At 31.8% G+C, this 24,662-nt stretch overlaps 1 protein-coding gene across 5 annotated transcripts in view; it reads right to left on the reverse strand.

Annotated features, from left to right (window-relative positions):
- Positions 1–24,662, reverse strand: part of LOC106664692 (KICSTOR complex protein SZT2-like) — a 73,161-nt gene that overhangs the window by 39,925 nt on the left and 8,574 nt on the right. For 3 of the 5 annotated variants that reach the window (XM_014390626.2, XM_014390629.2, XM_014390625.2), the window contains exons 6-20: positions 22,641–22,787; positions 22,419–22,581; positions 22,122–22,342; positions 21,942–22,057; positions 21,738–21,861; positions 19,408–19,549; positions 19,064–19,310; positions 18,560–18,829; positions 18,378–18,492; positions 18,144–18,292; positions 16,428–16,634; positions 16,266–16,344; positions 16,025–16,131; positions 15,737–15,829; positions 15,408–15,564 (exon numbers count right to left, since the gene is read on the reverse strand). In XM_014390626.2, the coding sequence (XP_014246112.1) occupies positions 15,408–15,564; positions 15,737–15,829; positions 16,025–16,131; positions 16,266–16,344; positions 16,428–16,634; positions 18,144–18,292; positions 18,378–18,492; positions 18,560–18,829; positions 19,064–19,310; positions 19,408–19,549; positions 21,738–21,861; positions 21,942–22,057; positions 22,122–22,342; positions 22,419–22,581; positions 22,641–22,787 (2,337 nt within the window). The remainder of the gene's footprint in view (positions 1–15,407; positions 15,565–15,736; positions 15,830–16,024; positions 16,132–16,265; positions 16,345–16,427; positions 16,635–18,143; positions 18,293–18,377; positions 18,493–18,559; positions 18,830–19,063; positions 19,311–19,407; positions 19,550–21,737; positions 21,862–21,941; positions 22,058–22,121; positions 22,343–22,418; positions 22,582–22,640; positions 22,788–24,662) is intronic. The other 2 variants (XM_014390627.2, XM_014390628.2) reach the window with 2 other exon arrangements.

Consider the following 24,662-nt stretch of genomic DNA (forward strand, 5'->3'; position numbering starts at 1 on the left):
AAATAAGCTACACGGCTATTTCAGTACGAAGTGACTACTCAGTAATCTAGGGTCAATTAACATAGGCGAGACTATTTATTTAAAATATTTTATTTTTATTTTATACTCGGGAACTTAGGATGTCATCACACACCGAAACGTTTAGATGAGACTTTTATTTACACAGTACCTGGAACGAAATTTCAAAAAAGTTGAGGGTGAATTGATTTCTAAAAAATTGAAAATAAAACCCCCATAATTTTGTAAATCGCCAACACAAAACGGGAATTTTACATTTTAACCCAATCATAGGGCGACATGCAATTTTGAAATAAATATTTACAACATATTTAAAAAAGACATTCCGGTTGCAAGGAATTTCTGTAAATAAAATAATTTTAATGAAAAGTTTATCAGGGACGGAGAAAAGTTTTGGCCCACCCAACGTTCTCATAAGCGGTTCTCTATATTTTAGGTGTGTTCTATTAACTTCCACGCATATCTAAAAATCCTAATAAAAAATTATCAGATATATTAATCACACGTTGCTCATTCAAACAAACAGAAAAAATTTCTTATCTCCGGTAGTCGATCCAATGCTACCAAGTAAGTCGATTTGTATTTTCTATTTTTCTAATGGGCCTGTCTAAAAGAAATCACTCGTTCGCAAGTAGTTTCTCATTTGACAAAGGACAACGCCCTTTGTGCACCGATACTTCAGCCGAGTTTAGACCTGATAAGGGCTGATTATTTAGTACAGTTTAAACGTTACTAACGCTACATTTGAATGTTTTTATCGTAAGTCTTACAGAGAGTACTGCTCTGGTGCATTCTTTAACATGTTCCAAGTTTTTGACACCCGGGCGTTCTCTTCAAACAAAAGCAGTTACTACCCATTCCTTATTACCAAATCTTAAAGATACGGCAACGAATTTTGGGAAGTCAAACCGATCCAGGCCGGCGTCTCACAAGGGAGCATTCTTGGTCCCATCCTATATACAATTTATACAGCTGACCTGCCGATACATCCCAACACCATCCTTACAACGTACGCGGTCGCTACTGCAATCTTATCTCCGATCCTACCCAAGCCACCTCCAATATCTAGAACCATCTTGAGTCATTGAACAATGGTGCGAAATGTGGAAGGTAAAACTGAATGAGGACAAATGCACCAAAATTACGTTCACGCTAAACAAACAGCCTTGCCCACATATATACGTTAACAATAAAGAACTACCGACATCTACACAAGTAAAATAATTGCACAGTAGACTGACATGGAATCCTCAGAAGAGACTCGAGCGACAAGAACTGAATAGATTATTTGGACAACCCAGACAGTAATCAGTCACGATGGTAAAAAACAAACTACCTTTGTACAGACTTCAAACTGTTTGGACAAACTGAGCGGAATTATGGGGCACCACCAAGCCATCTAACATTCAACGTATCCAAGCATTCCAATCAAAAGTCATCAGAAAAACCCCACACAAACACCTCACTATCTACAATGACTTTAACATTCCCTTCGTCAAAGAATTTATCCTGAATAATTGGAATTGAATGATTGGAATGGTTCTTTCATTTTTTTCGCACGATTGGGATGAAAGGAGAATCTATTTTGGAACACTGAAAATTTTCTGGGGATTTTGAGATCATGTGAAGGGTTGCTGGAGTCGTAGTACGGGAACAAATCGACTATGGTTCTCAGGACTTTGGGTTTGGAGGAATAGTACAGCAAAATACGCAAGTACAGTGGAGGGTAAAGTTGGTATATCTGCAGTGAAGAGAAGGTAAAGGATGGGTCCAAGTAAGATGCCCTGTGGTACTCCTGTGCCCTTGCTCTCTGGGGTCATAGTCCTTGGTGTATTCTGAAAGTCTGAAGCTTCATTTAATGTGATATTCAAAATGCTCTCTAATTTTTAAGCTTTCAAATTGGAAATCACAAATTACCAAAATTTGCAATAACAGAGATTTCTTTTGTTGAGTCATCAGTACAATTAAAAAGACAGACAAAATCCTCATTTAGCTCAAACTTAAGTCGTCTATGTTTTGTTATCACAATTAATAATTGTTCAATAAAAACCAAATGAGCTTTTCAAGAACTATGATGGATTAACATTTTACAATTGTGGTTGACAAGCAATACTTTCTTTACAAGTTATGAAATGTAATTTCATCTTGCCTTTTTGTGTCCGTCTTTAATGAAAAAAGTCATGAAAGAGAAGATGTAGTCTGAAGGATCGAGGTTGGGGGAGTGGGCTGAGCAAGGGAGAAATTCTAATTCATGGTAACTTTTGGACGTTTTGGGTTTGAGTTAAAGGCAATCCAATTTTTTCTGTAAAGCAGAGAAAATATGCAAGCTTTTAGTATTCCTTTAGGCCTTTTAAATACAAAAGTACATAATACATTTATAACTTGGGGATGTAGGTACATATATTCTATAATAAATATAAAATTAAATAAAGGTTAACTACTTCGCACATTTTACCAGAATGACTCAAAGCGTTATTGAATACTGCCAGGCTGTTTTTAACATGAATATGTTTTTGGGCTGGATATACAAATCTTTTTCCCGTTACCATTTTTGCGCTAACTTGTTATCGGGGAGTGAGCCTGGGCTCGGTTTGGGTTTGGGTCAGTTTCAGAGGTGGATTAGGTTAGGTATAGTTAAGGTCAGTGTTAGGGACAGGTTAGGTAACAAACCCATGATCCAATGTTTTTCCTTGAAGTGTAAAAAATATGCTAGTTTTTAGTATTCCTTTAGGTCTTTTTAATGCAAAAGTACATATGCATTATGTATATCTTTGACTATTTTTTAATTAAATAAATGTCAATTACTTCGCAGATTTTACCAGAATGACTTACAGCATTCTTGAATACTGCCAGGCTGTTTTAAACATGATTTTTTGGGCTGGATACAGAAATCTTTTTTGTGTTACCGGGGAGGAGTATGGATTAGGTTAGTTAGGTCATGTAAGAAGCGGGTTAGTTTAGATATAGTTAGTATTAGGTTACAAATCCATGATCCAAAATTTTCCGTGGAACAGAGAAAATATGTGAGTTTTTTGCCAGACTGTTTTTAACATGGATTTGTTTTTAGGACAGATACTCAAATCTTTTTCATGCTACCATTTTCACATTATTGATTTTGTGTTACTAGGCTGGGTTAGGTTATGTAGGTCGGCTTAGGTTCAGGTTAAATTAGGTTGGGTTTGAGTTAGAATTAGGAGCTGGTTAGGTTAGGTAGTTAGGGTTAGGGCCAGTATTAGGGACGGTTCACATTACAACTCCATGATCCAATGTTTTTACTTGAAACAGAGAAAATATGCGAATTTTTAATATTTCTTTTAGTCTTTTAAATGCAAGAGTATATCATACATTATATACAGTTAACTCTTGATAACTCGAACCTCAATAACTCAAATTTTTTCAAATACCCCTCATTTTCCTAAAGTGTTTGTCCCTATTTTTACATCTATACGTCAAACATTTCAAAATGAAAAACTCGATTAGACAAATTTTCTTTGTAAGCCCAGGCGACCAGTGGCATTTCTTTACCTATGAGCTACACTCTCTTAACAGTCCTACACCAGACAGTGAATAATACAGTTCACGATTATCGGGCAGTTTTTTTTCCCTCATTTTGTTCTAGTTTACGTGTTTGTTATTTATATACAAAAAATGTAAGACGTTAAGTATGGAGAGCATGAAGGAGAAATACAAGATTATTAAAGTGGTAGATTAAGGCATTAAGAAAAAGGGTGACATTGCCAAAGAATTCGGCATCCACCAAACACCTTATCCACAATTTTAAAAAATAGGGTCAATTATGACTCTGCGAGTGGATTAGCAGCTCAATATCTTGAACCTCGATTAGTCAAAATCTTGATAACTCAAATTTCTACATTTCCCCCTGAGGTTCGGGTTATCAAGAGTTGAATGTATATCCTAGTTTTGAATTAAATAAAGATAATTTGTCTCGCACGTTTCCCCAAAAGAACTCAGAATTCTTGAATACTGCCAGGCTGTTTTTAACATGAATGTGTTTTTGGGCTGGATACACAAATCATTTTTTCGCGCCATAGATTTTACGTTACATGGATTGGGTTAGGATTAGGATTAATGTTATGGGTCTAATTCAAAGGGAATCATCTTCAATTTTCAAACCCTTTTAGGCAAAGATTACTTGCCTTCCCACAGGAAAAGCATGCTGTTCATTAACAAAGCCCCCTTATTTTAAATTCATAGAACTTTTCTATGGTAATAGAAATATATATTTATTGAGACATAAGTACGCGTTTATTCATACATTTTTATATGTGATCTAGTAAATGAAGCTAGGAGAGCAAGTAATTTCGCTAGATAAAAGTACAGATTGATCGGTTTTTAATAATAATAAGTCATTAATATGGAATTAAACTGTAAAAAATTGAGCTTTGAATATGATCTTGTAATTGAATTGGTGTTTTCTATAGGGTGTTGGCAGGATTCCGTTATAGATTATTAGACCCATTTACGAACGATATAGAAATAAATGTGATCTGAAAAGAACAGATGAAAAAAAAGTGTAAATAGTACCAATAAAAGAACAATCGTTTGACTGCCTGTTATCAGCTCCATTAATTCTATTGCATCCATCATAGGTAAAAAAAATTACTCAGCAAAATAGAAAATTAATGGCCAGATGTGACATATTCAACTTCTGATATTGGTATGCTATTTGAAAAGAACGCATTTGTGACATATTTGAATGGGCATGTTGAAATTTTTGAGATTTTATGTTCGAAGGACCTTTTTTATTTTACTTATTGATAAGGGAAATCAAAATCATAGCAGACAATTAGTTAAGATATGCAGTCTTAAAAAATTTGTAATGACTGGAAAATATACTTTAAAACATACACCAGATAAGCTTTTCAATTTTGGGTAGTGTCTTGATCCAAGGCAATCAAAATTAAACACAGGAACGATAGGAAAAAGTCAAAAAAATATTTCTAATATATGTAAAATATAGGTACTAACTGTAAAAATAATTTCCAAGGCAGAATTTTAAGCCTTAAATTTTCTAAATTAAAAAAAATTTGGATAATGGTGTCTAATTCAAAATAATCGTATTTTTGTTAAAGATACTTCATTTCAAGAAATTTTGGGAGTCAGGGAATTAACCCTTTTTGTGCCATAGATTTCATTTGTTACCGGGGAGAGAGCATCGGTTAGGAACATGTTAAGTTAGGATTAGGGGTTAGACAGATTAGGGTGGGCTAGGTTAAGTATACTTAGAGTTAGGGGGTAGTGCTAGATTACAAATTCATGATCCAATGTTTTTCTGTGAAGGGGAGAAAATATGTAATTTTTTAGTATTTATTTAGGTCTTTTAAATGCAAAAGTGCATAAAACATTATGTATCCTTGACTATTTTGGTTTGAATGATTGTAGACAGAATTTTTAGCCTTAAATTTTCTAATACTAAAATTGTAATAATAAAAAAAATTCGGATAATAGGTCTGATTCAAAATAAATTTTTTTAAATTAATGTTACTTCATTTGATAATAAACTTTGGGATTCAGGGTATCAACCCTTTGCTTTAATATTAGATTTTTTTTAATGCCTTAGCTGGCAAAAGAATTTTCAAAGCACTTCATAGAACTTGTCCTCTGATTTTAATATGAATCAATTTCGCTGATAATGGCTTGCAATTAGAGAAAAAAAGGTTTTTAACAAATGTCATTGATAAGAATCTTTAATCGAGGCATCATCAAAGCAACTTTTTTTTTCAGTTTTTAAAATATTTTCTTGATAAGGAAAACAATGCAAAAAGTCTACAAATGAATCGTCAAGATATAAACCAAAAAAAAGCAGCATGCCCTCAAAAATTTATTTCAATTTTAAAACAAAAAATATCAGCTTAAATTTGATCAAAGAAATTTATGAAGGTATGATTATTAAAAAACTTTTCAACTTCAATTTTTAACAAAGTTGCTGTTTTATTTCATTTATTTATTTTGGCCTTAGTTGTAAACTCAAGATCCCTGATACCACTAACCATAGCTGACCCCATACACAAGGTAAAATTGGCCAAAAAGTCTCTAAACTGGGATGCAATTGGAGAAAATTATTCTCAAATTTGTTTGACAATCTAGATAAGAATTTCTAGAAGGACCCAGAGAAACATGGAACCTGTTATTTTATTTGTTTATTTATTTTGTTAAATAAAGAAATTGTTTTCTTTAGTAAGACCTAAAGACTAATTCCAATTAAATTACTAATGGCGAAGATTACAAAAAGGCTGACCCAGATTCAAAGACATGAAAAATCTAAATAAAATTAGTCAATGAATTGCAATAGAACTGGTTTGTTCAATAAATTTTGGGTTTTCTTTACACTTTTTTTGTTTACACAATGATCATTATTTTCTCATTAATTAAAACTTATTTATAAACATATACTTTTCAACAGTAGCCTTGCATGATTACAAATTGAAGAAATGAAAGTCTATTTTTAGCTTCTTAATGCCGTATTATTTTCGGATAAAGGAAAACATACCAAGGATAAAAACCTTTCACGTTGTATTCTTATTGGGCAGTATTGCAGAAGTGTTTTGCCAACCTAGGTAGTAAATAACTGTTTACGTTAACTGACAAAAATTAAGAACAAGATAAGGATCCATTGTGTTGTGTACAAGGGGAAGGAAGATGGAAAAGATTCTTCATTCTTTACCTAGGTCTTAGGGCATTTTGCCTTTTGCCTAAATTGGGTTAAATGTGAATTTGAAAATTAAATAGTTCACTGATTACTGAAAACAAATGAAACTGAAATTAATTAATTTTTTTTTGATGTGGATGAATCAGTGAGAAAAAGAATTCAGATCAAAAAGTTAACGGATGCAAGTGAAAATAAGGCATCTGCGTAGAAAAAGAAGCCATCGTCTTTCATATTTAAAAGGAATAAACATAAATCAAATAAGTAGTGTTAAGTGACTATTAATTAATGATTATTTGAAGATCTTGAGATGCCATCGTCTAAACCTACGTCACACCAGACCGCATCGCACAATCTCCAAATAATCATAAATCAAATATATATAAGCTGTATAAATTCAGATTGCAAGATTACCCATTGAAATTTATTGACAAATTGTTTTTGCCTTCGTGTAGGAGGAAAAAAAAAGATTAAAATTTTGAAACACCTTGTGGAAGAAATTTAAAAACTAAAGAGGAAAAACTTATACATGATTCCATTTCTAATGCTTGGGCATTATTTCGTATTTTACATATCTTAACTTTTGTTTGCTACCTGTCTTGTGCAAACACCAGAAAACCTTATCTGAAATGAACTCTATTGACTAACAAAGATAGAGCCTCTTCAATAAAATTATGAAAGATTTCACCCATCGTTTGAACTTTCGATTTAAACGGCAAATTTATTGATTGGTTTTATGGCGTAATGGTGATACTGAAATAATGCCTAGACTAAAAATGAAAAAGTGATAAAAGCAAAAGAAAATTATAAAGCGCAGTTTATAGACGAACCTATGACTAATTAATGGGAAAGAAATGTCCATGAAAAATGAACGGGCTTTATTTTTTTTCAGAGTTTCACCTGCTTTGTTCAATTTATCATCCCAAACATCAATATTTGCAATTTTAAAGTGTGAAATGAAATTTTGTGATGATAAGAACAGTAAATTTTTTACGGAAGAGAAATATCATTGTTTGTGAATTGTCAAATATTGGTGAGTCAAACTGCAGACACGTTTGACAATTCACTTATCAGACAAAAATGTTATCGAGTCAGCAATATGATTATGTACAAAGAGGGAAAAAGTAGAAAAACGCCATTGTTAAAATGTGAAATATAACATTAGAGAGATAAAACAAGACCTGTTGGAAATTTCAATGTCTTTGTTAGAATCTGTAACAATGACAAAATAGGTGAAACAACCCCCAGACTCAGCTGCTGAAATTTCTGATGCAAAAGTACAGTGAACATCGTTAGAAGAAAATAGACCAAGATGAGTGGGAACGATCACTTCGGGCAAATGTTCATCTCACTGACACTGCTTAACATCTTACGTGCTAAAAATGAAAAAAGGCAATTTGACTAGGTTCAAGCTTAAAAAAAGGATTGACACCCATGTAATATCACACAGACTAAAGTATCTGGCAGAAAAATAAGAGGGAAACACTGAGACTAAGATGATACGGAATGGTCAAGTTTCAGAAAAATATTCAGCTTGCTGACACTGCTTACATTGTATATAATGTATTGTCTTTATCTTGGTGTCTTGGTTTAAGCCTATAAAATGGATTGAAATATGTAATAACAGACTCAACTGCTTAAGTATCAGTCAGAAAAGTAAGGTAAAAACAGACCAAAATGATCAAGCTTCAGACAAATGTTCAGCCCACTAATTTACTTTATAATCATTAATGTCTTACATGGGGAGAAAAAAAGGTTATTTTTAGTCTCTTGCTTTGGTTTAAGCCCACAAAATGGATCAACAGGACCAATAACACACAGACTTAACCACAAAAGTATGTGGCAGAAAAGTACAGCAAACAGTTAGGCCACGATGATCTGGAAAGATAAGCTTCAGACAAATGTTCAGGCCGCTGACATTACTTTATAATCATCCATGTCTTCATGGAAAAAATGAAAAAAGGCTTAGCTTAGGTCAGTTTTATGAAAAGAAGCAATTTTTAGCATTTTAACTTGGTTGAAGCTTAAAACATGCTCTGAAACGATCAAGCTTCAGACAAATGTTCAGACCGCTGCCATTGCTTTATAATCAATCATCAGTGTCATCCATGAAAACAAAGGTTACTTTAGCCTCTAGATTTGGTCAAAGCCTATAAAATGGAATGAAAGACATAATAACACACTCAACCACAAAAGTATCTGGCTGCCAAGTATAACCAAAACAATCATACCATGATGATCAGGAACAATCAAGCTACATCAACCATCAATGCCTTAGGAAAAAAATGAAAAAACTAGGTTCTTTTGTCTTGGTTAAAGCATAACAAAAGGAGACTCGATACAGACTCATCCACTGAAGATAAAGAAATTCTGAAAGTCATCTAAAAACGACTTGCAAAGTTTGCAGACTTTGTGCATGCAGCAAGCATTGAAGCAGTGGACAAAAATTCAATTATATCAATTAATTATTCTTTTTATCTAAGGTTTTTGGTTGAGATCTCAATCTAATTCGTTAGGTAAAAAGAATAATTAGGTCAATTATGACCATTAAGCAATATGGATTGATATATCTAAAAATTTAAAACATTGGTCATATTTTTTCTTTTTATCTACTTTTCATCAAAAACATAAGAACTTTCTGTGAATATATTTTATTAACGTCATTAATTGATGTTTTATCACAATTTGTAATTAAATTAAACAAATAAAAAATTTCATTATAACCTAGCAGAATTTAATGCTTTCCTTTATGATCCTTTATACATGTGCCCCATCGAATGAAAATAAGCTATCTATTTAAAAAGTCAATCAAACAATAGCGAAAAGGCAAGTTAATATTGAAAAAGTTATTGTTTAAGAACTTCTTAAACAGATTTTTAAACAGCAGTTTTATAATTCTTTGTCTTATTGTTGAGTAAATTGACCATTTTCTACAGTCCTTTGGGTTAATTTTACAATCAATGCGAGATTCACAAAATAAGTACTAAACTGCGTAATTGTGTAGTTCCTTTAAAAAAATTGGGTGGCCATTTTCCCACTGATCTGATTATTTGCATAAAAGTCATTGCAATCTGGCCCTCTTTGAAACTGAAGAGGGTGAAATGTCGACCAACACAGCAAAGATAGGCAGACTAGGATGATCGATAATGACCAAATAACAACCTAGAAAATCGTTGAATGCTTTGTTTCATTTAGTCTGCGCCCAATATTTTAAAAAGGCTGGATTTAAAGTGTGAAGATGCCAAGGAGGAAAAAAGTGGCACATACGCAATCTGGCTAATCAAATGGGAAACATATTTCAAATATTAGAAAAATATGACTTACTTTGAAGTAGAATTAGAGCTTAGAATTTAAAAAAATTCAATTATTTCTATTTGATAAAGAAATTTTTATAACATTTCATTCTTGTTTGTTGTGTTAGTTTAAGAATGTGGTTTTTAAATGTAGTTTTCTTGTGTTTCACAATTTCATTTGGATGTTTTTAGTTATTGCCAGTAGACGATCAAAAATGCAAAAACAATCTAAATTAAGTGCAATTGAGATTTCAATTTAATTAATGGGCGTTTCCCCAACACGGACAGAAGGGAATCAAATGTTTTCTATTTTATAAAGGAAAAATAAGAAATCATTGGTCAAAATTAGCCTAATGTTACGTAACGTGATTTACAAACCACTCCTTCTTATCTGTTATCTTACCATTTAAAAAAGGAAATAAAAAAAGGATGACCGGTTCACATTGGATTGTATTTCAAAATCAATCATGTAAAATTGCTGTTTAATATAGATAACAATTTCTCAATTGCTGTTGACTAACTTTTAGCTGTCCTAATACAGTACTTTTTTAAAGACATAAAACTCGTTCAACTGAGTCAGGATAGAAACGTGTTCAAAAGTAAAATTTAATGGAAGATGGAATTATAAATATGCAAAATCTCATTTGTTTAGGAATTTATGGTGTTAATTAAAAAAAATATACTGTTTTTTTTAAATTTCATTGAATGAAACAAGAAAAATCAGAGTTTGATATTTTTAAATAAATTGATTTATAAAATAACCCAATAAAAGAATGAAATATTGATGATAAGCACTTTAAATATTACAAAATTCAACTTCTCAAATTCCTAAAACAATTATCAAATTTTACATGTTGCTGTCCTTTTTACACTCAGTATATTGGCATATTCAAACAATTTATACGTTGCTATAATCGTTCTTAATCATCAAGACACATTTTCCCTTAATCTTCAGTGAATACCAGCAGGAGAGATTACAGCAGGAAAATTTTTTGACAATTCAAGGACTTTCAAGAAAATTAAAAAAGACTACCAATGAAGACAGCGAAATGTCAAAATTAAACTGACCCAAAGATACAGCAAAAACAACAGGATGATCAGTCAAATATGTGATATCACCATTTCATTTATAGCATTTACTGTTTATTTAGAGTGAACATTTATTTGGTCGTATTAAATCCTAATGCTCATTTAAACTTAGAATGGATAAATTAAAAAAAAACTTGTATTAATCATCTAGCTACCTTGCAAAAAATGTATTGGTTTAATAATAATTTACAGTTTTATTAAGGTGTTATTGTTATTTTCTTCTTTCGGTAATTTCTGTTGTCATAATGCTTACCAATCCTAGGTGTTTTACTTTCAGACATGTTTCATGTTTTAACCATCTTGGCCGGTATGCTAGAAATGCTGAAATGAGTTTGACCGTAAAAACCAGCATTGGCAGACCAATGATGACAATATGATCAGCAGCGACCACCTTTTAATATATACTGATAAAAAAGTCTATAAACATGGGATCACCGATCTTAATGAAATTTATATTTTTGGTGATATTGAGCCAAAAGTCATACATGCCCGAATGTTCTAATCAATGAGCTCTAAGAGCCAAGAAAAAAAGTATTTTAAGTACTTATTAATTCGTTGTGCATTCAGTCTATTTATGTTTTTGTTAAACTAGAATAAAAAAATAATATACAGAATTGTATTAAATAAGATTATGAATCCTTTGTCTTCAAATCCAAATCCTGGACTACCAAAATAAGGTTATTTGAGGCGCTATTAAAATCTGTACTTGCATATGCATCTGAAATTTGGCGTTCCTTATTTATACAATTTGAATGTAATCTTCACGAAATATGTGAAACATTTACTTTTCTGGCTGTACTATACTCTGAATTACCTCATGAGACTAGAGACAGGTTTAAGGAGCATTAATTGTCAATATTCAAAAGAGCTGTAAAATTTTGGTTAGAGATCGCAGGTATGCTGATTTCTGAATCGAGAGGATATATCTACAAAGATTGATCGCTGTCATCCCACCACTCCATAATCATTCTAACCTCTACAACTGGGCATTCTTCCTCAACCAGATTAGCTGCTATTGGTGAACAGATGAATTTGAACAATGAAAAGTCCGCATTCAAGTCATCCGTGTCCAAATATCATAACCTTCTTTGGACATGGGACATCCATCCATATAGCACTCAATTCCAATTATAACTCTCAATTCAGAACATGGAGCAGTCTGGGTTCGGGGGAGCCCTATTTGCATTTCAGAAATAATATAGAGAGGTTGAGAGGCATTGGTCAGTTTAGGGTGGCTTGTATAAACAAGATATATGTTTATAAAGAATACACTATGCTGCCTATTTACTCTCAAATTCCCTTTCCAAACATGTGAGTTGGGAGAATTGGAGTCTCTTGGATGTTTTATTTTAATTTACCCAACATATAAAAAAATCAGGTGCAAATACATCCTGCTAAATATTCCTTTGTTTAAAATATTGTCCCCTCAAAGTAAAGAAGATAATAATTTATTCATGCTTTTATCTAGTTCACTAAAACTAAGGCAGTTTATTATTTCAGAGAAGAAATCTAACAGTTCTTTTACTTTTAGTTTACTGTAATGTTAAATTTATTTACATTATTCATTGCTTTCTTGTTATATTTGGATTGTTCTTTTTTTAAATCCTTTTTCATTGTTTTGTAATTTTTTGCTTCTTACATAATATTGCACACATATAATATACATAAGCCTGGACTCACTCCCCTGTAAAGGACAGGCTGTCTTATATGCAGAATAAACAAATAAATTAAAAAAAAAAATTAAATAACATTAGCTATATATAAAGTTACAAAAGCGGAGATGCTTTCTTTAAACAAGGACAAAAAATTTGTTTAAAAAAAATCATATTCGTTTTAAACACCCTTAAAAACAAATTTTTATATCAATAAAAAATAGATTTTCTGGGCTAGATTGGTCGAGGACAATTTTTTTCTTCTTCAATGTCTGATGTTTCTGACATAAAAATTCGTAGCTTCACAGAACTTTATCCAAATTCAATGTTATTATAACCGTTTGAAAGTGGAATGTCTCGTCTTTAAGGTTGTGATCGACAATATTTAAATTTTACAATATTTTAGGGCACTCTCAACACGACACACAATAATGACACATCTACTCAGAAAACAAACACTTTGAGCCCTGAAGATGATCTCAATAAAGATCGAAACATTGGCACGATAAAAATTTTTTCTAAACCATACCGCATCTCAAGATCTCCAAATAATCAATATTTAGATTTTGCAACAATATGAGAGAAAAATTTGAACAAAATAAAACACACGAACACTCTGAATCAAGATATGGTTCTTGAAGAAGAAAGCAAATTCAGTTGTTACCGCCAAGCTTTTGGCCTATTTTAAGGTCATCATCAGGGGAAAACAATGATGACCTTAAAATAGGTCCAAAGCTTGGCAGAAACAATTGAATTTGCTTTCTTCTTCAAGACCATATAGTGTTACGTGAGTGAAAAAGTCGTCAATATTTCTATCACTGAAAAAAGAAATAAAATATGACTACTCAAATGTTTTATTTTATTTCTCTGCTTCTAATTTATTTATGAAGGCAACATTTGTGCCATTACATGAGGTTTAAGGACTTCTAAACCTCTGTTAAGTTTCTTACAGATCAGTGGAACCATTTTAAAGTAATAATCTATGTTTTTGTGATTTTCAAAATAGAAGGCAAAAAGTATAGGAAAAATATTATTAATTTTACTAAACATTTATATTCAGGGTGTTTTGGGGGACAGAACACAAATATCAACTTTGATTCTTACAAAAAATAATTTAACTTACTTTGCTATGTCTCTACACATTACTTTGCTATGTCACTCTGTCTCAAAATAATCATGTATTGTATCATATTTCAATATAAAGATCAAATTTGTACATCTGCAGATTGGTTCTTTTCATTTTTTAATTTTTTTAAAATTTTTTATTTTTTTTAAGGTTGGAGTTCTTTACTCTCCTGTAGAGTTCTAGTCTATATGTCCATGTGCAAGTAGTGCAATATAATCTTTTTTAGTCAAGCAACGGTCTAGTTCGGTCTAGTCAAGTTCAAGCTTAACCGTCTAAATACAGATCTAGTAGATATAAATATAGTAATATTGTTGAAGAAGGGTTTCATTTTATTTAAGATGGATATGTTTTCATTGACCTTGATTCTCCAAGCATGAAGTTCTAGGCCGGGAGATGCAGGAGAGAGTGAGATGGGATGACAGGATTAGTAGGTTAAGAGAGAGAGGAAATAAGTGGTTATGATATTATGACGAAGGAGAAAGTAAACAGTTTAGAAGGTACAGTAGTGTCATTATACTTCCTTGAGGAACGCCAGGGTTGATAGGATAAATGGTAATAAGAGGAAATTCCAGATTTAAAAATTCATGACTTCTCAGGACTCTATCCGAATTAAATATTATTACAACTGTTAGATAGTGGAATGTCTCTTCTTTATTGGCTATGTTAACAATATTTAGATTTTGTATTCATATAAGTGTGAAAAATTAGCATGAAAAAAAAGTTTTATTTTATATCTCCAGTTCTTATTTATTAACAGAGCCAAAATTCTGTCTTTGTAGGTGTATTTCAAGGTTATTATTATACATCAGTTTATTTATTTATTTTAAACGAAAAAGCTATCTAAATCTAGCTAGCTATATAAAGTAGTCCAAAAAATTTGTTTTTGAAAAAAAAAAAAAATCAAAATTGTTTTAAGCCTATTAAAGCTCTTAAATAAGGCATAATTTTTATAGGAAAAAAAGACATTTTTGAGCCAGGTGCAATTTTCTTTTCTCAGCGGTCTGGTTTACATTTAAAAAATGCCAAACTACCCTGAATATTATCCAAATTCAACATTATTACAACTGTTGTAAAGCTTAATCTCTCTTCTTTCAGCCCGTATCAAAAAAATTTATGTTTTGTGTCATTATAAGTAAGAACATAAGGATGAAATTAACAAAAACTCCTAAAATGTTTTATTTTTGATCTCTGGTTCTGATTTGTTTACAAAATCCAAGCTTGAGCCATTATGCGTTGTTTATTGGGTTTCAAATTCCTGTAAAGTTTCCTTTAGGACAGTGGAGTCGTTCTAATGTTATCACCATTTTTGTGAATTTTGTAAAAATCTAAGGGGGGAAGGCAAAAAATTTGAGGAAACTTTTTTCCATCAATTTTTTTTAAGGGTGCAAAAAACAAATATCAACTATGTTTCTTGCTTAAAAAGTATTCTAACCCACTTTGTTATGTCGTTCGCTCACAAATTATGCATGTCAAGACGTACTAAGTATGTAGTTTGGACATAGTGACTGCATTTAAATTCAAATACACAGGAACACAGTTGTAAAACTATCGTCTAAACTTACCATATCAGCGATTTGATGATAATGCAGATTTTCCATGTAAGTCCGATTGGAAGGGCTGCCAGTGACAATTCCATGCTGAGGCTCGATCCAGCATTCCGTTATTAATTCGGTTCTTTGTTCATTCTCTAATTCATCACCTCCTTCATCACCAGAGTTACTAAAAAAAGAAAAACGCTAACTATGAGTTATAAAAAGTAACAATGTGATGCATATTACGTAACAAAGGAACGTAAATGTTTTAAATTTTAATAATAAGTATAATATTTAAACAAACATTTATTCTAATATAAGCAGGAATATAAAGATAATATCTATTAATTTTAATTAACCTGGATGAGCCAAACTTGTCCCTACTTGTTTCTTGAAAGATCTGATCAAAAATTAATAAACCACTTGTCGCTTCTTCATTGTTCTTATTGATTCTAAAAGTATTATACACAGGTATATTATATTTTAAACATGCACTACTTCAGAGTTTCTATTAATTAAAACAATTCTGTCATTTCATAAATAGATTGGATTTTATTTTTATTTTGGGTTCAAAACAACAAGGAATGAGATTAAGTGAAATGATCAACTTGTTAAGTAAGTTATAAAAATCTAGGAAGCATTCTTACCTTCCTTTCATGCTGGAACTTGTTAAATGAGGTGGAAAAAGTACATATTGAATTATACAAGGCTGAATTTGCCCAGTATTGGTGTTAGGAGTATCATCATCAAAACACTAAAAATAAAGACTATATAAAATATTGGGTTTAAATGATATATGTTATTTAATAATTAAATATAAAATTTAAGTAAAAAAAAATAATTCACTACATTAGTTTCAACAAAATATTTTTTTACTGAAAGACTTACTTTCATTTGAACTTCTAGGACCATGTTAATTATTCCTGCCGAGCAGTGGGCGAATCTAAAACCCTCTTGCAAACGCATTCTAAAAATTGAAATTTTAAATTAAGTGCGGCTCATATAACAAACATTTTTATTATTATCTACCCAAACAAAATACAACTTTACCTAGTTAAGGTAGTTAACATTGTTGGAAGCATGTTATTGTGGGATGCTGAAGGTGTGTGCGCGTCCCAAATTGATCTTTTGTGATGCAAATATCTTGAGAGTGTTGTTATCAAAGTGCTAGATGGTCTGAGAGGTTTTGCAGCACTGATTGGCTGTGTGCCATCTGGAAAAACAACCGTCCCAAACTCGCAAGGCATTCTCTCATATCTAAAAATGAAAATATGCAACGCATCCTTTTATAAATATGCCTAAACTGTTAAAAAATCATATATTAAAATTAGAGCCAATCACAGTGCTGAAGTTTTGAATTTAAATATTAAACATAAAATCAGTTCATCACTGAAGATGGTGCAATGCTGAAACATGTTTGAATAGTTCAGAAAATCCGAGGGTAAAGACAGACCAAACAAGTGACCTAGTGCCTTCAGTTCAGCAAGGAATTCATCACAAAATCATAAAGCTAATATAAATTCTTGGAATGTATTCTGTGTCACATTTTTATAGTTAATTACCCAACACTAAATTGCTAACATGGAAACCTCATTTATCACAAAAGTCTTCTACAATGGAAATTGTTTACTTTTTTTAATGTTATTTTACATCCTTTAAATAGCATATTCATCTACAGCAATTGATAATTTAGTAAATGTGCCCCCTATTTAATGAAATTCTTTACAAAGTAACTAACATTCTATTAACTCGTGCGTAATGCCAAATGTCCTGGGTGCAGTGTAATCGTCTGCGTCCTCCCAGTTATACTTTTCAAACTCAATCTCCAGATCACTCACTACACAATTCCATTCTAAAATTCCTAGGGCCGCCTCAGAAAGGGCAAAAATATCACTATCCGTATATCAATAGCTGTCAAAAAAAAAAAAAAAAAAAAAAAAAAAATCCATTAGGATTTAAAATTTATTCTGTGAAAACCACATAATTTGTTTTTCTGCATATGGGTTTTGTTATTTTAATTAATTATTTATCCATTTTGTACAATTACTTAAAATAAAGTAAAAATTATTGTACAAATTACAAATGACTTTTATCCCAAACACACCCAAATTGAACAAACACCAGTTTCCTACTTCATTTACCTAACACTGCAAGGGACACAGATGTTGTGCCATATAATTTATATCGCTTAGATAAACGTAATAATTTACATAATTATTCAGATATCGTGAGATGCGGTCGGGTGTGATGTAGGTTTCAGAAAAACATTGGCACTCTCAACACGACACGCAAGGATGGCACAATTACACAGAAGAAAAACACTTTGAGCCCTGAAGATGATCTCAATAAAAGATCGAAACGTTGGCACGATAAAGAAAATGTTTTTCTGAAACCTACATCACACCCGACCGCATCTCACGATATCTGAATAACTATCGATTAACGGTCACTAATCTCTACACATTTACATAATTTTTAAGTACCAGAGTTATGTGGAATTTTACTTGATAAATGGGGTTCGATCACGGGCGCCAAAATGGCCAAGCATAGGACGCAGTCAACGTGTTAAGAGTTCAGTTGTATAACTAAGCAATTGTCAGTATGAAGTATTAAGCTGTGATAAGCCATGTTATTGCTCATATGTGTCAAAGCAAAAATATCAAGCGAATAATAATCTACATTGATTTTAATTATTAAATTAATTATGTTATTATCTATATTGTGTTATAAATACTTATATCATTATCTTAGAAGAAGTGAAATTACCTAATAAGTATTTTTTCTAAAGGTTTTTGTATGACAGTGCAGCATTCGACTTCAGAACGTAATTGTGTGTCTATAGGATCATACTTTCTCATGTCAGCTCTTTGTGGAATTTTTAAATTGCTGATTTCTTCTTTTATCGTTTCCACAACCTGAGGACACATGAAAAATATTTCCATTAGTGAATATCGACAGGTAAGATGTGTTTTTCTACTTGATTGACAAATTTGTACAAACCTGATGCCTCAAATTTCCTGGGGTGCCGCCTAAGAAAGCAATATGTATCACAGCACAAGGAGGTTTTGACGTTACCCTTACAATATAAAACCAGTTTGGTCCCTTTTCATTATCACTGGAAATATAAGATAATAAAATATAATTACAACTTCACATTGTCATGAATCAATACAAATGCTTACGTTGGCATAATTTTTATGTAAGAATGATTTTCGATCAAAACAAAAGTTGTTAATTTTTTTAAAGAACAATAAAGCGCAGCTTCAGCTTGTCGACATTGCAGAACGTGAACTCTTGGATTGTTAGCCACAGTGTGCAGCGAATTTGGCAAAGGTCTGTCTGGTTGGAGTATAAGTCCTAATCTATGAGTGTGCAGCCACTTTTGCCATACACTTGGCTCTAGTACAACTACTGGCCGCCAAAATTGAGCAAATTGTGGACATGAAGAACCACTGAGGGAAAAAATGTGTTTATTATATTGTTATAACATAAAACTTCATATATATATTATTATCATGGATATGTTTATGGGCTGGATACACTAATTTTTTAGACATGACATTTTTACATCGATTTCGTGTTACTGGAGTTCGCATGGGTTTGGTTATTTTGGGTTGGGTTAGGTTACATATCCATGATTCAATGTTTTTCCATGAAGTGGATACGTGATAGTTTTTTAAATCTACCTGGAAGACAGCTCTGGTGGGGAAGAGCTTGATGGAAGATAAAAAAGTGGCATCCCGTTCCTTATACTATCAGGTATTGTGTAGGCCATTGTATTTTCAGAAAAGGAATCCAAATGCGATAACAAAATGTCAGTATGTGACAATGTCTTCAATGTACACCAAAACCTTGACACAACCGCTTGTCTATAAGGAGACTGGAATGGTTTTTTCATTAAGCATGTGATATCATGCAAAAATTCATAAGGTGCTGAAAAAAAAAAAAAAATAATAATAATGCAAGACATATAATTTCTTATTATTTTATAAAAATGTTCCAATTCTTTGATAGCTTTTGTTCCACAAACCTTTTATGGAGAGAACATAATGAACCAAATTTTTTGCAGCAACCGGAGGCCATTCCGAGGTAATTATGTATTCCAGGTAGATATGGTTTGACCATGGTAACATCATCGTTACTTCTAAATCATTCCCTCGTAAATGAACATTCTAAAACATAATTAATATTAACAAATAGGTGCATGTAGAAACTATTAAACTTTGTATTGCAGCAAAATTTAAAGGAATTCAGCAGGAAAGTGTTAAAATAATAATATTGGCTTACTCAAAACTTAAATAAACAAAATACTTTCCACTGCAATAGTTATAAATTATTTTATAATTTTTTTTTTTAATTAAAAAAAAACTTTTTAATAAGGTTTTTTTAAATTTTCTGCTTTATTTTTACATTACATTTTTTGGATGTTTGGGAATTTACACCCATCATCATCATCTTATTAAAAAAAAGATGATATTTTAATAAATATTATTAGTAATTTATTAAAATTATTANTAAAAAAGACTAAAAAAAATTCATGTTACATAATAAAAATTATAAATTATTATACTTAATATTTACTGATTACTGATTTATAGAAGCTCAAATCTGAACACTACATCTGTACGCACATACGTTCACATGTGTACAGAGTTGAGCCTATAATTTTGCACGGTCTACTGGAATTGTAATTTACAATAATTTATATTCTTTCTTATTTACATTCCGTTCACTCAGGGTGGTGGAGTACTCAATATTCCTCCATCACCCTTTATACCTATTACATAACTAACCTAACTGTGGGTCGGTGGGTTATATTCCGTCATTGGCCCTCTCACCCTACACATTCACGCGAATGCAAACATTCACTCTCAATGCATGTTAGGATCACAAAACTAACAGACTATATACAAAAACCAACCCTGTTTCCTTTAAGAATCAGACCAGAAAACACAAATACTCGTCGCAGTGCTAAGCACGATTCTCATATTGGGTGGTATCCTACACGCTCTCTATACGGAGCCAAGGAATCACTTCAATTAAGTGGACACATTAGCATCTATTTTCTGTAGGCATCGGCCCAAAAGTAGGTGCATGGCCTATTCTCAATCAGGTGTGGATGACTCTTCTTCTACAAGTCAGGTCCTCCGAGGGCCACCTATTGACAGTGCTTTTGATACGTGAGAGCTTCTCTGCTGATCTGGCCCACCAATCATATTTTGTGTGTTCCATTTTTAAGGTCAAGGGCTGGGACTTCCCGGCCTTAACTGCTTTATGGCTTTTTGTTACCCTGCAGACCTATGTGTCCGGGTATCCAGACAACAACCACCATTTTCCTGAGACGCACTAGTTCATGGTATCTCTCCAATAAGAGCACAACAAGAAGGTATGGAGTACCTGTCATGAACAACAGTAACTGTACTGAGGNTAATATCTTTTCCCTTAGTATTATTATCCATGAGTGTTCTGCAGCAAACATTGATGGCCCGGACCTCAGCCTGAAAGACTGAGGTGTTATTACCAAGAGGGGAGGAGATGCTGATTCCTAATTTGGGTATATGTATACCAGCACCGCTTCCCTTGTCCTTAATGAGTGAGCCATCGGTGAAGCAATCTATGCTATTATGGTCATCATCCGCATTATAGTTATAATCACATGGAGTAACTACCTGAAAGTGTTTTTTCCCCAAAGGTGTTTTAACCTTTTTGTCGCTAACACTTAGTAGTTGGTTATTAACCTTACTCAGTAAATGTAGAATTTTCGAGTGTCCTATATTGTTTCCCTTATGTTTCCAGATGCCTTCACTAATTAATCTATAGCCGCTGGTTAGTGTTCTTACAGACAAGGTAAGAAGGGCCAGCAAGCCTCAAATCACCTCAAGCGTGTGCCAAATTGTATACAATTATGCTTTGTAAACATTATGGTGCAGTGGGGAGGGAGCACCATGAATTGGATCCTCACAATACACAGCACACGCTATACCTTTGTTGGTCTTAGACCCATCTACAAAGATCAGCTTAAAGCCAGTGTACCTCGATCTAAGTTCCAATCTACCAATAAAGGTATGTTTTATACATTTAATTATATATTAACTTTATTTGTCTGTGGGTCTTATACAAACCACTTTATATTTAATCCAATATTCAAATATACTACTTACAGCAAAACTAAAAAGTGAAGTATTTAAAGGCTATATTAGAAAATTATCCAGTTGTAAAATTTATTGTTTTCACCAGTTCAGTTTCAATTAATGTTACGTATTGTTTTTAATGGATGTGTGAGAATCATTACTGATTTATTTGTTTGTAAGTCTTTCTTATTTTCCGCACTACAGAGCAACTTAATATGATTTCTATTACCTTTATCATGTACCCTTCATGGAGTCGACAGCAAAGTATGCTAGTCAAACTGGCATTAAGATGATCTTCAGACTGTTTCTTTACTAGGAGTTGTGGTTCTCGGTTGCCATAAAATCCTTGATTACTGAAACAAGAATGTTTAAGATGAATATATTGCTTTTTTTTTATATTATCCTATTTATTAAAACTGTCTGTTTTTTTAACCTTATATTCCAATCCCCATGCCGAGGTGTGGGTGTTGAAAACTCTTGAACTGCTTTTCTCCTAAAGCTCCAGGTAATGAACGCTTCCTGATAAATGTCAATGCTCTTATCTTGACTCTAAAAATAAATTTTCCCATTAATATTGAGGGAACAAATTAGTTATAAACAGTCTGAAACCAACGTATAAATACGGTGAAGGGATATAAGCGCCAAGCGTAGCTGAAGCAATGAATTGCATCAGTTCTGAATAAGGTACTAAACCATGACTCGAATGTGGGTGGAATTGGCTGCCGACATGCAAAAATGAGACAGCTACTGCATTGCTTCTAAGTTGAGTCAAAACTGAATCGAGTACATGAATGTCTGGAAGGGTTATCATTCCATCGGTAACTACTATAAGATCTAAAAAAATGGTTACAATTCCTTCAGTTGGTAAGATGAAAACTATTTTTATTACAAAAATTTCTATATTCATTACTCGATAAATTGCTTGAAGGCAATAATCGTAAAGCAAGCATCCCATATCTGAGTAAATTGATGAATCCAGAGTCAGGGCTGACCATGGAAATACCCGGTGGTAGACCAGGCTGTTTGTCATTGACTTCTTCAAATAGTCCTCCAACCAGCCTTTCCGACTCAGCCTGTATTCAAAAGAAAATATCTGATATATACGACACTGACAGAGTATGCAATTACAAACCTGTTTTTGTCTTAATGACTCAATTTCATCATGGACTAAAGCAGACACATCAGCGATGGTGTCCTCTAACAATTCTAGCTGTTTAATAATGGCAGATAAAAACTCCTCGACATTTTCTGCGGTAACTCTCCAACCCTGAACCAAGACCTGAAGTCACATATAAATCCAAACTAGGCATGCTCTAACTCTACGGAAGATCCATGCTTAAGGAGAAGTGCAACTGTTGTACTTTGATACATCAAGTGACCAACCAAGGTAACAGGAACAAACTCACACAAGCTCAAACTTGTTGTGAAACTTATTAATTGAATAATTACTATTAAAGAACACATTATAAAAAGTTGCCTAAAATAAGACAAAATAAATCATAATAAATATAATTTATATTGCTCCTTTTCTCAAATCCGGGGTCTGGAAGGTGTTTTTTAAAAACTCAACAAAAAAGAAATACAAGTGAAATTAATTTTCTCTCTCATTTATAATTCAATAAATTGTATGTAATGACTATAACTTTTCCCCAACAGATACTCTTTTTAACCTCAAATTAGCCCTTTTTATTAAATCATGAAAAAAACAAAAAAAACAGGAAGTGGTATGAAATATAAGCAAGTAAAGTATAATTCCTGTAATTTGCAATTTTTTCTAATATAAAATAGTGATATAAAAACAAATGATNTATCTCAAATAAATGTTAATTGTAATAAATTGTCATGTGGTATTGGCATAAGAACCCATTTTATATTTTTAAAATTTTTAATTTTAAAAGAAGAATCCTTTAATTTTATATAATTTCAAATTTTAATTGTAATTAATTTTTATATAGTCTTGTAAAAGCCCATTTATTTTGTGTTAAATGTACACTTTTTATAATGATTTACAATCTCTTAAGTTTTCATATGTTCTTCTAAGAGCACAATTATTTAAAAAACACCTCAAATACACAGGAATTACAAGCTTATATTTCATACAATATCCTAAGTTTTTTATAGCTTTAAAGAAATGGTTAATTTGAAAATAAAAAGGGTTCATTTGAAATAAAAAATGTTAAATTTGAAGTTAAAAAGAGTTAATTAGAATAAAAAAGTTATAATTTTAGTAATAATTATGTAGCAGAACTCTCATTTTCCGGGGATCCAATTAAGCAGTGCGTTTTTTTTTCCAAAGAAAATCTACATCTATTTTGCTTTCGATCCTAAATGGCCGAAAAAAGGAAAACATGTATTAACAATGGAACAAAAATTATTAATAATAAAATATATTGAAGAGGGTCTGAGGGTCAGAGTTGGTGAGCAAACAATTCACGAAATTGCAAAGGGAAACAAAAGAAGATGTTTTTGACTTTGTAAATTACAAAGTCTATCTTTAAAAATAATATTTTTTTTTACAAATTTCTTAATAATTAGCCTTTATCAGATGTATTTGGATCAATGAAAAATATACGGTTTTTAAATTATCCATGGATCCCCTCCTTGTCATTACTCGATATAATAGAAGTTCTACTGTATAAACAATTTAATTAATGCATTAAGATTAATTATATATTTTTAATAATTAATAAATTGTGAGTTCTTAATAAAGAAAACAATATCGCAAAGTTTCATTCCATAGTGTACAGATTTGTACGACACTCAATAAGTGACAGGAGCTGAATTGTTTATCAATTGTTAGGCAACCTTCGACTAAAATTTTAAAAATTATTGCATAAAATGCAAGGTGAAACAAATTTTCAATTTACAAGTTTCACAAAAAATTTGATGAAATGTTTACATACATTTTTAAAGGAAGCTCATTCTAGAATTGAAACAACATAACATGAGAATGAACAGTTTGAAGTTCAAAATTTGTAAAATTTATGTAGTATTTGTAATATTTTGCACTTGTTTCAATATTAAATTGTTAAATAAGTGTGAGCTTGACTTGAAATCCATTATACAGACATAGCTGGATATTTATATAAAAAATTACAATTCTAGTAAAAAAAAAAAAAAAAAATAGTTAAGAAATTAATTTAGAAAAATCAAG

The sequence above is a fragment of the Cimex lectularius genome, unplaced genomic scaffold (assembly GCF_000648675.2).
Source record: "Cimex lectularius strain Harlan isolate CLEC.00 unplaced genomic scaffold, Clec_2.1 scaffold154, whole genome shotgun sequence".
NCBI lineage: Eukaryota > Metazoa > Arthropoda > Insecta > Hemiptera > Cimicidae > Cimex > Cimex lectularius.